Below are 13,954 nucleotides of genomic sequence, written 5' to 3'. Positions count from 1 at the left end.
GACATTTATTCCCCCTCCACTTCTCCTTTTACTCAGATAGCCCCGGGCACCCTTGTCGCCAACCAGCCTTGTCGCAGCGCCTCCAGGACAATCATCAAATCTGCTTAGGGGACTGAGGAGCAGCACCCGCAGAAGGTAAGATTGGGGACACTGCAGTCTGGGCTTGAGAGCAGAGACCTGAGCCACGTAACATGGGGGAAGGTGTCTTCTCAGGAGCCGCCAGGCACCACTCTAGTCACCCTACAGTCACCTGCTTCTGTTTCACAAATGTTGCACAGGAAGCAGAAAGATCGGCAAGATCCTAGTCCCCCAGAAGGCAAACCAGCCAGAAAGGCTTCTCAGGAACTGGGTTCCCAGGATCTGAGATCGCTTTGGGCCAGGCGTTCCTGACGCCTGGAACCTCCTGTGCGAGATGAAGCTGGGCCAACTCCTACAGGCCCCTGGGCCCACCTCCTACAGGCCCGGTCGGTCATTGGGAGATGGGTCTGGTGATTTTCAAGTGAGCAGAGAACCAACCCAACAGCCAGGGCCATTTGGAAAGGCAGCTGGGGGCGCAGGTCTTCTTCGCGAGAGAAATTTCCAAAGTCAAGTCAGTGGCTCCCACTGTGAGGCCTCAGAGCCATCACTACAGACCCCAGCGCCCAGCTCGGTCGGGCCCACAGGACGCGTTCAGCTCCTGTATCTCACAGGCGAAAGGCGACATCCCTAAGGGGCACTTAGACTGGTGGTTTTCAAAGGGCAGCAAGGGCACTGTGATCCTGAGTTCCCCCAGAGAAACATGTCCCTGGTGTACAAAACGTGACTGCGCATACATATGCCATGCGCCAACCGGTGGAACTTGGCATGGCACGCCCCATAACTGAGGATCGGGGTCTTGCGGACTCAGAAAGGCCCAGCCAAGCTTCGGTCTTGGCTTTCCGTGGCCACCTTACCGGCTGGGGGTCAGGGCACCGTTAGAGCTCTCTCCCTCCAGGACCTGCAAGAGTGCCTCCTGGCGGGCAGAGCAGAGTCCTCGGGACCAACCACCTGACCATGCTCCGTGGGCATTCGGCAGAGGGTTCGATTCCCAAAGCACCTCGGGGACTATTGAACCTTGAATTTAAAAATAAACACTGGACTGTTTAACAAAGTTACTTAATAATCAGGAGTTAGGAATGCTTGGGGCCAGACACTGTGCTTCGGAAGATGCTGGGGGTGAGGGAGGGGCTGGGAAGGTGGGAGGGTGTTTGTCCGGCCAATCCCCTGTCCTAAGGAACTCCCAGAGGAGATAAGCCAGTTGAGCAAAAGCAGAATCTTAGCTGCTGGCTACACAGAGAAGTTTTGCTTTCTCAATCGCCACCCGAATCTGCCCTGTTTTGAAACTGCGGTTGAATGGGCGCAGAGGCTGAGCTAAAACTTGATTTCCTGTGGGGTTTCCTGTGGGGGCCGGTTAACAATATTTAGCCTTAAAATGAAAGGATTGGGCGCCTTTACACCTCAGGGAAGGATTCGAAGCCCATCTCTTCACAACCGCCCCCCCCCCCCCCCCCAGGACACCTCTGGGAACCCAGGAGACACCATCTGGGAAGGTCAAACTGTGGTCTTCGTTCCTTCCGTCCTCAGTTTGACCTCTGACTGCTCAGAAGGTTCAGACCTCGGCCGAGGCCTGTGCCTGGCCTCACCCCCAGGGCCTGGGCCTTGTGCTCGGTGCTGGAGACACGGCTAACGGGTGTGGTTCTCAAGTGCAAGGCGCTCGTAGAGTCTGGCACGGAGGGCAGGAAGTGGGACAGTGAGCACAGAATGGAGGCGTTGGGGAGCGTGCCCAAGACCCCCTGGGAGAGGGGGGCCGCTCGGGGTCCTTTTCAGAGAAGTCTGGGTCCGCTACGGAGACTGGGGTAATGGCATTCCAGACAGAACCCAGCAACGCAGCCCCAAGACCTGTGCGCCCCAGGCATGCGAGAAGGGAGAGCAGGCCAGGCTGGGGTGTAACAGGCCATGGCTGCGGGGCCCCGGGAAGTGGAAATCTCTTTGTCTTACTTGGATTCTAGCACCCCAGCCCCTGAGTGGAAGGCGAGGTCAGTAGCCAGGCGGGTCCTCGGCCTCGCCCTGGGGGGGGCCCAGGGGGAGCTCCCCGGAGACGGCCACGTGGCAGCATGGATGAGACGGGGGCTGACGTGAGGGTCAAGAGGCAGATGCTTTCCTCCTCGACCTGGATCTGGCCTCGGTTAGAGCGGAGGGTGGAGCTGAGTGCGAGGTTACAGCCGCTCTCTCCCTCCGCTTCTGCTCCAGGAAGCGCGGTGCTGATTCAGTTCGGTGGTTTGGCTCATGCTCGCACATTATTCAGTCCAGGGCACTTCCTGTACCGAGCGGGCGTGTGGGGCAGGCCCCTCACCGGGGCCTAGACACTGGGCACTTGTCCTCGGGGAGCTCCGGGGCCCAGCTGTCCTGCAGGTGCCGAGCGCCGAAGCCAAGCCACAGAGAAAGAGACAGCGGTGCTGAGCGGCTTCTCACTAAATAGGCATCACTGGACGGTGCTCCTTCCTCACATAAAGGCATTTCCGGCGCGTTTTAACATACGCAAAATAAAAATATAACTTGACTACAAATCCAGGTCATTTGAAATCAATATGTTTAATAATTTAAGATCATAGATTTAATGTAGGTTTAATTTGTCAAACTTTTGTTTGACATTGCCCATCTCGGAACTAGTTGAGGAATGATTTTGACATCTCACATCCTTTGAAAGGTGTTCAAGTGAATTTGAACTCATGGCTCCATATTCACTCTGTATCACAAGCAAACAGAGGCATTAAAGAATGATCCCATGGTTTGTTCTCCTAAAAGAAGATTCTGTGGTAGAATCTCAGTCTTTTAATCCCATTTACTTCCAAAATTATTTGACCAGTTGATTCCTCTTGCTCCCTATTGTTTGTGTTTGAGGAACTCCTATTAACATCTCATAAGTGTCACAGTCGGTGTGACACCACGGCTGTCTTGCTATGACTCAAGACTGGCCTCTAAGATCAGATCAGATAAGGCTGGAGATCAAGGACGGATAGTTTCTCAAGACTTCCGTCCAACCTTAGCCACCGCTAAACTGGATTAAACTCAAGACCAGATTAGAGGGAGCAGGTGTGGGTCAGAGCAAAGAGAGAGATTGAGCAAGAATCCACAAGACTCTACCTGCCCCAGCGCTCTGCTGGGAGGAAAGCAAGGGTAACTTCCTCTGTGGCCTCCACATTGGGCCATGGGAGGTGACCACAGCTGGCTGCAGTTCAATCACGGAGCTTTCCTGGAAACTGACGTCATAGAATTACTCTGCAGAGCCCTGGGTCATGGGGCTGGGTGTGGCGACCTTGACTGTGGAGGGTGTGGGGTCTCCCAGGCGGTGGGGTTGGCAGGAGTGAAGGGGCGGGAGCTCAATAACTGGCCCATCGCAGTGAAGGGGGGGGCGGGGGGGAGTGGCGCGGTCTCTGGGTTTCCGGGAGAGCTGGGGCCATCCATGCCGGTGGTACCAGTAATGCTGATCTTCACCAAATGGCCGTCTTTTCTCCCTCAGTTCAAGTGAGTGTGAGTAAGTGGGAAAACCAGGGGAGAAAGCAGAGGTCCTACCCCCCGCCTGCGAAGGAAAGAATCAGTGGGGAGATCCCCAGGTTTGTGGGCACCTCCTCAGTGGGTCCTCTGTGGACAAGGCGATGACAGGGACCTGACGAAGTTGTCACAGGATCCCAGGTTGGTGGGGAGGAGGTGACTCCAGGGAGCATCTGGCCTCATCTCCTTCGGGGTAAGCTATTTGCCTGTGCCCAAAAGATTAGTTTACTGGCAGAATAAATCTTAAGCCCAAGGCTCCTGACGCTGCAATGTCATGGTCATTCCACTCACTGGATTATTTAGGGTCAAGGAGGAAAATTCCAGTCCTTTGTTCATACAACAGTTATTTTTTTTTTAATATATTTTATTGATTTTTTACAGAGAGGAAGGGAGAAGGATAGAGAGTCAGAAACATCGATCAGCTGCCTCCTGCACACCCCCCACTGGGGATGTGCCCGCAACTAAGGTACATGCCCTTGACTGGAATCGAACCCAGGACCTTTCAGTCCACAGGCTGACGCTCTATCCACTGAGCCAAACCGGTTAGGGCACAGTCAGTTATTTTTAAGAGTAATCAGGTTCTGTGCTAGGCCTTGAGGGTTCGAAGGTAAATAAACCAGCTCCTACGCTCAAGAAGCTCCCATCCTAGTGACGGGAGGGATCATTACAAAGCAAGGTGCTCAGTACAATACTGGAGCTGCACAGTGTCACCCTGTGGGAGTGAGGGTTGGGCACGAAGAATCAGACAGAATCGGAGAAGGCTTCCTGGGAAAGTGACAACAAGTGACCTGAGTCTCAGGGTGATTAACTGCTAACCAAACTGAGGGGTCAGAGAGAGAGAAAGGGGCAGTTCCAGGAAACCACATGAGCCAAGCTAAGGAAGGAAGGGTAGTGACAAATAGTCAATGCCACTTGTTAAGTTTTAAAGTATAAGACAGGGGCTGTTGCCACGAGTTTGGAGAGATGGGCAGGTGCAAATTAGCAAGGGCATTTGACACATGTGTACGTGCTGAAACCGTCCCTACAGTCAAGATGACATGCGTCACTCCCCAAGGAATATGTGTGGTCTTTTGCAACCCTTTCTCTTGCCCTCCCTAACTCCCCCTCCTCTTTACCTCCACCTCCCAAGCAATTTATCATCTGCTCTTTGTTGCTATAGGTTAGTTTTCATTCTAAAATTTGATATAATTGGAATCATAGAGTATGTATTTTTTTATGTCAACCTTCTTTCACGTGCCATAATTATTTTTGAGTTCATCTATGCGGTAGCATGTGTTGGCAGTTCATTCTTTCTCATTTCCGAGTAGTTCACCATGACATAGTTGTACCGCGGTTTATTTATCCCCTCACCTATTGATGGACCTTCGGATTATTTCCAGATTTGAGCTATTACAAATAAAGCTGCTGGAAACATTTCTGTACAAGTCTGTGTATGGGCGTATGTGTTCATTTGTCTTGGGTAAAGACCTTGGGTGGGATGGCTAGATCATCTGATAAGAGTTATGTTTCACTTTTTACTAAACTGGCCAACGGTTTTTCAAAGTGGATGTACCCTTTTCCATTCTCACCCGCAGCGCGTGAGTCGCAGCTCCACCACATCCTCATCCACCCTTGGTACGCTTGGCTGTTTTCCTTTTCTCTTCTCTTAGTCACTCTAGGAGGTGGGCCCTGGTACCTGATTGTGGTTTTAATTTACATTTCCTGCATGACTACTGGAGTAGAGTGCTTTGTCATTTACTTATTTGCCATCTGCGTATCTTTGGTGAAGTATCTGTTCAGCTCTTTAGCCCATTTTTAAATGGCATTGTTTGCTTTCTTGCCATTGAGGTTTTGTTTTATTTTTAATTTTTTTCTTTATTGATTAAGGTATTACCTGTGGTTGCCGTTGAGTTCATCTATGCCCCATTACCAGTGAGAGAAATTAAAAATTGTGTGTCTGGATCTCTAGAGTTGAGGACTAGACTTTGAACACTGATGTCCTCATCAAGGAAAACAAAAAACAAACATCTATTTTTGAAAAGTTCAAGTTTTGCCTGGCCAGCGTGGCTCAGTGGTTGAACGTTGACCTATGAACCAGGAGGTCATGGTTCAATTCCCTGCTGGGGCATATGCCTGGGTTTTGGACTTGATCCCGGTAGGGGGCATGCAGGAGGCAGCCGATCAATGATTCTCTGTCATCATTGATGTTTCTCTCTCTCTCTCCCTCTCCCTTCTTCTGAAATCAATAAAAATACATATTTTAAAAAAGTTTTCATTTTCATTGCTGTCTTCTTTCATTGTTCCACGGGTCAGTTGTTGGCTAGTTTTAGCTCTGCTGTAAGATTGACAGCTCCTGGAGGGTAGCGACTGCTTGGTTATAGTTGCTTCTCCCACAGCATCTTAGAACAAAAAACACCATCAATGTCTTCAGTAAAAGAATAAATGAGGCATAAGTATGTTCCCCCACTTCCATGTGAAGAAGTATGTAGACTACATGTAGTGTATAGGTGCATCTCCGGGCACTTAAGGGACTGGCTGATCAAGGCACCAGCCATGTCCACAGCTAACTGACCAGCCTCGCCCTGACCTCAGTGCTGCCTTCTTGAGTAAGTACCCAGGCACTAGTCCTTGAGCACTGGGACACTGTGACCTGCTCTCCTGGCTCTATTGCTTACTCCTACCGTGCTTGATTCAATGTTAAGCATCCTTAGCTTGATGAATTGAAGCAAAAGTGAGTGTCCAATAGGAGCCAATTGGTACCTGAGTTCAGAGACTAAGAGAGCAGGAAGTTTGGGGAAACTTTCCAGAGAAGAGTCACAGCTCCAAACCAAGGTAATGCTAGAGATCCTTGAACTGAATATTTGTGCCCACTGATCTTTGGAACCAACTTGCAGAACCAGGTCACTTACCTTGTCTTTATTGCCTTCTCCTTTTTAGTGCAAGAATATCCCAGGATGGGCATGAGCAGCTTGAAATTGCTGAAGTATGTCCTGTTTTTCTTCAACTTGCTCTTTTGGGTAAGTGAGCCTCTTCTGAGCAAGGCCGAGCTCGCCTCCGCCCAGGTATGCTTTACCACTCTCTCCTCTGCTGAAGAGCATTGTGTGGAAAGAATTCATGCACGCCTGCGTCATGTGCAGTCTACCTAGCCTAAGAAGAAGGGAATGACACTTTCCTCCCCTCTTGGCATCCTGCCACAGTATAATTGAAAGGTATCAATGGCAGGGGATGCTGTTTCTCTGGGGACTTTAGGTTATTACAACTCGCTGCTGACATCTATGGGTAAGAAACCAGAGACTCCTCACTGTGTATTGAGTGCCTCTCTTTTCCTAGATGTTATGTGCCCCCTGGACATCTTAGAAGAGCTGATTGAAAGGAAAGCTCTGGGGAGGTTTCACTGTACCAAACTTAGCCAATGAATTTCAGATATGAGTTGGTACTCATGCTTCTATGAGAACATTCGTAGAAGTTGGCTTCTCCAGTTTTCTGCCTCGCAAGATGAACTTCTGAAACAGGGCCTCCACTCAACATGGCTGTGGTTTCCAAAGGGAAGACCGTGTGTAAGCAGCTGAGGGGCAAGGAGTAGGAATCTGAAGCCTGAAAATACTGTGCTACTCGCAGGAGTGAGCTTCCCCTGGTGTCTGATATGGGTAGGATGAGGCCTGAGTGGGACATCACAGGAAGAAGCTGGGACCACCCCTTTTCTAGGGGAAAGAGGTTGTTCATCAGAGTCCTGATGAAGCCAATGGCAAAAGGGGATTCTAATCTCAAGTAAATGAGAATATGAGGAGATCCCCCAGGACCATGTTTTATCTCAGGATGCTGTGGCATTCTTCCTTTCAGTTCTGCGGCTGCTGCATTTTGGGCTTTGGGATCTACTTCCTGGTCCACAACAACTTCGGGGCCCTCTTCCACAACCTCCCCTCCCTCACGCTGGGCAACGTGCTTGTCATCGTGGGCTCCATCATCATGGTAGTTGCTTTCCTGGGGTGCATGGGCTCCATCAAGGAGAACAAGTGCCTGCTTATGTCGGTGAGTCTCTCGCAGGAGAGGTGGTGCCCTAAGTGTGTGTCGGGGGGAGGGGGGACTTCATGACTTAAGGCCCAAGCAAGATGTTTTTTGGCAGCTCACCTATGGGCACAGGGGAATCAGAGGAGCAGGAGATTGGCATCTCAGAAGCATAAGGTTGGCACCTGCCTAAATCCTCCTGGCATCAGTCTATATTTTCGGAGTCACTAACTAATGGAGAATCTAGTCGCTAGATTCTTCTGAGTGCTGATCTGCCCTCTAGAGTCTTGGAATCTAGTTGTAGGAAAAGAATACATTTTCCTCACAAGACAAGAGGGGGTTTGTGAAGGCCCAACCGGCAGGAACAAGAACCTCCTGCACCTGTGCGGAGACGTGACTGGATGCTCCCAGGATGCAGTGGGAATAGGGGAAGAACTGGGCTCTGTGCTGTGAGCATGTCTCTGCTTTGCCCCAGTTCTTTGTCCTGCTGTTGATCATCCTCCTCGCTGAGGTGACCTTGGCCATCCTGCTCTTCGTGTATGAACAGAAGGTAAGTTGTACAGAGCACCTTGTCCTATTGCAGAGCATGGGGAGTGGGCCGTGGAGAAGAAGTTGGCACAAAGTAAGTCCTACAATTAGAGGTAGAAGAAAGTGGAAGGATGGAGGAAAGAGATTAATTATAATTGGGGAGATGAAAAAAATTCATGAAGGATATTGCATGTGCGTGGTTCTTTGAAGGATAAGAAGGAAGAAGAGTGGAAGTAAGTCTATCTTCCCCCAGCCTACTTTGCTCCATGGGTTGGCAACACAGAATGTGCCTGAGAGCCAAGCCTCTGACTGGCTCTTTCCTCCTTTAAGAGTTCTGGAAGCACTAGTGACCGCTGTGCGCTTCCTCCTTCAGTGCCATCTCACCCTCAGCACTTCTTCCCATGCAAAAAAAAATATCCAGGACCTCCCCCCCTCCCTTCTGTAGCTCTGAGGAGACCCTTTGGAAGGGAGGGGCAAATGGGACCGCTCAACTCTCCTAGAAAGTCCTTGTTCCTTGAACTCACCTGCTTTTCACACTGTCTCCCTGCTGGCATGCGCCCTGTGCAGCTGAGCGATTCGGTGCGGGAGGGCCTGACTGACAGCATCCAGCGATACCACGCGGACAACAGCACCAGGGCGGCGTGGGACTCCATCCAGAAGTTTGTGAGTGCAGATGGGCCCCTCCCCGGCTCAACCCTGACTTCGTTCTCCAACCTCGGTCCCTGGAGGCGAAAAGGCACTTCCTTTCCTGGGAGTTTCAGAATCTAAGGCCCATTGCCCCTAGGGCAGGTCCAGAATATGCTTGCCAAGAATCACCTTGGTTCTTCCTTAAGCCATTTGGGTAATCTTATTTACGTTGTGGGTCATAACATAAAGAAGATTAATCGGGTTGTCTACAGTCTCTCTCTCATCCTTCACCAACTCAGATAGGCTCATGGGTTACGTCCTACTAAGGAAGACCCAAACATGTCATACTAGAGTAGTGTGCGTCTTTTCCAAAATTTCCCTGAAAACAGAAATGATATAATACAAGAAATCTCTTTTGAATTCCTAAGTAGTCCAAATCCTGCTTGATACCTAGCCCATCAGCACGCCATTCCTCATTCCCCCTCCCCATCCACGAATACCCACATTAACTCTGCGTCCTTGCCTTGGTGTGTTGGGGGCACAGAAGGGTGAGGGAGCCAGCCTGGCACTGGCATAATCTGTGTCGCAGACACCACCACTGTGGCCACGTGGGGCCGTGGTCCTGCTGTGCCTGCTCAGTGTGGAGAAGCAGCAGCACAGGAAGTAGAGCCAGACCAGGGCTGGGTGACCTTGAGGAAATCACTTAACCTCTCTGAGTCCCCAGTTCTTTATTTTTCAATTCGCTTTAGAAGTCTCTTTACTGGAGAGTTCTCTGGCATATCTAAAAACAAACAGAATAATAGCAAAATGGGTCTCTGGGTACATATCACCCAGCTTCAATAGTTAATATTTTGCCACTGTCTCAGCTAATCCCCTCTGCTTTTTTTGCTAGAATATATTAAAGCAAATACTAGATGTTACATCATCTTACCCACTCAATATAAAGATAATAGCCTCTTTTTTTAAGAACTTAAATTTTTAGAGCAGTTTTAGGTTTAAACAGAACAGAGAGAGGTACAGAGATTTCCCATATACCCTCTGTCCCCACACATGCATTTCCCCCATTATCAACAGAATAATTCTTTTTTTTTTAAACCAAGGATCAATCTACATTTACACATCGCTATCACCCATAGTCCATAGTCTACATTAGAGTTCACTCTGTCTTGTGCATTCTATGGGCATGGACAAATGTATAATGACATATGCCCGTCATTATAGTATCACACAGAGTAATTTCACTGCCCTGAAACTCCTCTGTGCTCCACCTGTTTATCTCTCCTCCTACTCCAGGGTGGGGAACCTTTTTTTCTGCCGAGGGCCATTGGATATTTATAACATCCTTCATGGGCCATACAAAATTATCAACTTAAAAATTAGCCTGCTTACCATTTTATCTAAATAAAACATTTACTTAAAAAAAATTAGCTTGCTGTATGTGGTCCAACATTTAATAAACTCACCCCTAATGCCTTGGCAGGGCCAGACCAAATGATTTCACAGGCTTTCTATGGCCCGCAGGCTGCACATTCCCCACCCGTCCTACTCCCATCCTTGGCAACCACTGATCTTTCTATTGTCTCCATAGTTTGGCCTTTTCCAGAATGTCATATAGTTGGAATCATACAGTCGATAGTCTTTTCAAATTGGCTTCTTGCACTCAGTCATATGCATTTCAGGGTCCTCCATGTCTTCCCTTGGCTTGACCATTTCTTTTTAGTGCCAAATAATATTCCATTGTCTGGATATACCACAGCTTATTTATCCGTTCCCCTACTAAAGGACATCTTCATTGCTTCCAATGTCTGATTGTCTTACTTTCTGTGATCGCAAGACGGGTTGGTGGGTGTAGGTAGATCAGCCTGACCCCTCCATTATAGAGTCCCCTGTGTGTCTAATTTTCGATCTCTAAAGTGTGAATGAAGTGAACGTGCCCTCTCAACTTTGAGGAGTCTATGTGAATGCAACGGTATGATGGATTTGAAAACGTTTTGTCTCAGGACCTGTAGTAGTCAGGCCCATTCTGGATTTTCTGCTATTCAGTCAGATATGAAGGGCCCACTTTTCCCCAAGGCCCTCATTTTCATTCTGTTGACTTTCTAACCATCGCATCTTTGGGGGGCTTGGTTTTCAGCTGCAATGTTGTGGTGTAAATGGCACAAGTGATTGGACCAGCGGCCCACCAGCTACTTGCCCTAAAGATCCACAAGTTAAGGTAATTTGGGGTAACGTTTCTGTTATTGCCTCTTTAATAGAATGTTTAATTACCTTAGAAACTCCAGTCATGCGGGACCTAGTCCTCCCAGCCAGAAACAGGGAACCTTGAACAAAATAGACCAGGGAGACAACCCAGGTAACTAGACAAATCAGAAAACAAAACAACAAAAAAAAGCTCATTCAGACTAGGGACATCATGGAGAATCGTGCTGCCCTACACTATTACATTAGAGGGCGAAGTGTATGTGCTAGTGGCAGAGGATCATGTGTCGATTTCTCCTGAGCAAGAAGTGGGTCTCCTTATGGCTGAAAGTGAAATCTGTAAGGTTGGGGTAGAAAAGCTTCTCCCTCTACCACTTTCTCTGCCCTCTTTCCTTGGAGATGGCAGCATCCAGCCCCTTAGTGAGATGAATCATAAGGGAAGGAGTGAGAGGTTGGGGGAGACAGAGTTGGCGCAACTGTTGAAACAACCTGCCAACTTGATTCGGACCTCCAGACTAGGCCCAGAGAGGCAGCCAAAATCATCTTCCAGCTCAACCAAGTCCTTAAGGTCCTGTTACCCCATGTTACCCACTCTTGGGGTTGTTTGGAAATCTCTGGAATTTTTTAGGTGTCTGAAGAAAGACTGGGACACCTACCAACCAGCGACTGCCCTGGAGCTTGGTAGGACCCTGATGGGTTTACTGGCTTTTGAAGCAGAAGCTGAAACGCAACCAATCCTAGCATTGCACTGCCTACATTTCCGTTTGTTAATGTCAAGTCAGCAGTAAATATTCAAAGACCATAAGGACATCCGTTGCTGGCATACCTTTCAGGAGTTAGTTGAACTCACGTGTGAGGGTTTAAGACTTAGACTTAAGGTATCATTGTAATAATAACACCACCCAAAAAATCTTCAGTTCAATATTCTCTACTTTATGACTATATTTTTATATATATAAAGAAGATAAAAATATAACACCTGGCTTCAGTCTCTTGGCATAAGGCAAAAGACAACTATCTCCCCAAATAAGCCTCTTGATAAAGCTGAATAATACAGTGGTATCATTTGTACTTGTAATTTTTTCTAGGGTTGCTACATAAAAGCAAAATCGTGGTTTCAGTCCAACTTCCTGTATATCGGCATCATCACTATCTGTGTCTGTGTGATCCAGGTAAGAGCTTAACCAGAGGACTATTTTCAGGATTAAATGTGTTACGTCCTATAAAGTTTTGAACAGTACCAGTTACATAGAATGTGCTCAATCAATGTGAGCTCCACAAGTCAAGTAGCAAATAATGTTACCAGCAATTTCAAGCAGACAGAAAAGATGCTGTGAGAGCTATCTGGCCAGCTTATCCTTAAGAGGAAAGCTTGTGACAGACTTGAAACAAATTGGCTTTATATGCTAAGCAGGAGTTGATGATGAAAATTATAATTCATTTCCTTGTTGTTTCTCTGCTTAGTTTGACAAGGCAGGAATCAATTGGGGAGAGTTTTGTCTTCTCTTATATTATGTGATATTTCTACCATTTTTATACCCACGTGTTTTGGGTATGTCACAGATTAGCTAAGACTTAATCAAGGAGCTCAGAGAAAAACCAATTTTCTCTGCTTGGAAACCAAGGAGGATTAGAGCCTAGGGCAGTGATGGCGAACGTTTTGAGCTCGGCCTGTCAGCATTTTGAAAAACCCTAACTTAACTCTGGTGCCGTGTCACATATAGAAATTTTTTGATATTTGCAACCGTAGTAAAACAAAGACTTATATTTCTGATATTTATTTTATATATTTAAATGCCATTTCACAAAGAAAAATCAACCAAAAAAATGAGTTCGCGTGTCACCTCTGACACACATGTCATAGGTTCGCCATCACTGGCATAGGGACTGGCATAGGGAGAGATGACTGGTTGCATGAGGCGCTGACTTGTGCAGAACATGCCTGTTCCAGCAGGAGGGCTTCTTAAGGTTTCTTAAAGACTTAAGGAGACAAGAGATGTCCCCAGACTCTATACTCCTGTCTTGCCAGCGTCAGGCCCACTAGTCTCCCCACCGCCATTCTAAAGCTAACGGAGACAACACCAGAGAAGGAATTTAAAGTAATAGCAGGAAAGATGGTCTCAGTATAACGGATACTTTCTTTTACTTTGGGGCTGATGCCAGAGGTTGTGGGAGAGATGGCCTCTTCTGTTAAAGATCTCCTATTTTCCCAACTCTTCTTAGGTGTTGGGGATGTCCTTTGCGCTGACCCTGAACTGCCAGATTGATAAAACCAGCCAGGCCCTAGGGCTGTGACCTGCTACTGCCTTTGCCGAAAAGACTCATTTCATCTCTGGAAATCCAAAACCACCTACAGCATGAAGGCCTAAATGATCACCTCCCGGACTGGCATCATTGTCCCACTCTCATCTCTTCCCTGTTTCCCCTTTCTCACACAACCGGAGAAGAGGGTGTTGGACAGGCATTTCCCATCTCTGGAAGCAGGATATCATTCACCCACTCATGGTGGCAGCCATGCCACTCGAAGTGGTGACACTAATACCTGAGCATTTTTCAGACACGAGAGACCAAGAGAACCTGTGGCACTAATGGCTCAAGTTCAAAGGATGGGTCTAGGACTGGAATTTTTGCATCTTGTCATTGTCAGGTCTCTAGTCTCTAAATCATGCCCATTTCACTCCAAAGTCAAGAAAGACACAAGCTGAAGGGATGTCTGGGGCCAGACTTACTGGATCATTGTCTGTGGGCCTTGGCTACGGGAATGACAGAGTATTCTCACTTCACAAATAGTGGGGTTTCATTTCAATTTCATATTCATTCATTCTGTCCTTCCAGAAGAAACTATGCAGTTATTCATATCCCGAGTTCAGCCAATCTCTTAGCCTTTGATTTACATAAGTGTGGAAGAACTCACCAGGACCAGTATCTCTGGTGGTTCAGATGATACTCACATTCAGAAGAGTTCTGATATTTTTTCTTTATCACATAAGGTTTTGTTAATGAGCTATTTTAACTCTTTAATAAATAAAATAGCATATGATCTCAA

At 47.8% G+C, this 13,954-nt stretch overlaps 1 protein-coding gene across 1 annotated transcript; it reads left to right on the top strand.

Annotated features, from left to right (window-relative positions):
* CD53 (CD53 molecule) lies at nucleotides 1-13,954 on the top strand. Its single transcript, XM_036343932.1, has 8 exons — nucleotides 1-135; nucleotides 6,487-6,566; nucleotides 7,390-7,578; nucleotides 8,030-8,104; nucleotides 8,650-8,745; nucleotides 10,844-10,924; nucleotides 11,997-12,080; nucleotides 13,132-13,954. Exons 2-8 carry the CDS (start codon nucleotides 6,504-6,506, stop codon nucleotides 13,201-13,203), a joined length of 660 nt encoding a protein of 219 aa, XP_036199825.1. The 5' UTR covers nucleotides 1-135; nucleotides 6,487-6,503; the 3' UTR covers nucleotides 13,204-13,954.

The sequence above is a fragment of the Myotis myotis genome, unplaced genomic scaffold, assembly GCF_014108235.1.
Source record: "Myotis myotis isolate mMyoMyo1 unplaced genomic scaffold, mMyoMyo1.p scaffold_m19_p_18, whole genome shotgun sequence".
NCBI lineage: Eukaryota > Metazoa > Chordata > Mammalia > Chiroptera > Vespertilionidae > Myotis > Myotis myotis.
The sequence above is the reverse complement of the archived record's forward strand: the minus strand, read 5'-3'. Positions and strand labels throughout refer to the sequence as shown.

Bases quoted from the DNA above. Each gene is read 5' to 3' on its own strand.
- CD53 (XM_036343932.1), top strand. From the start codon at position 6,504: ATGGGCATGAGCAGCTTGAAATTGCTGAAGTATGTCCTGTTTTTCTTC. The intron at 7,579-8,029 runs GTGAGTCTCTCG...GCTTTGCCCCAG, and splicing joins ACAAGTGCCTGCTTATGTCG to TTCTTTGTCCTGCTGTTGAT. The intron at 8,105-8,649 runs GTAAGTTGTACA...CGCCCTGTGCAG, and splicing joins TCTTCGTGTATGAACAGAAG to CTGAGCGATTCGGTGCGGGA.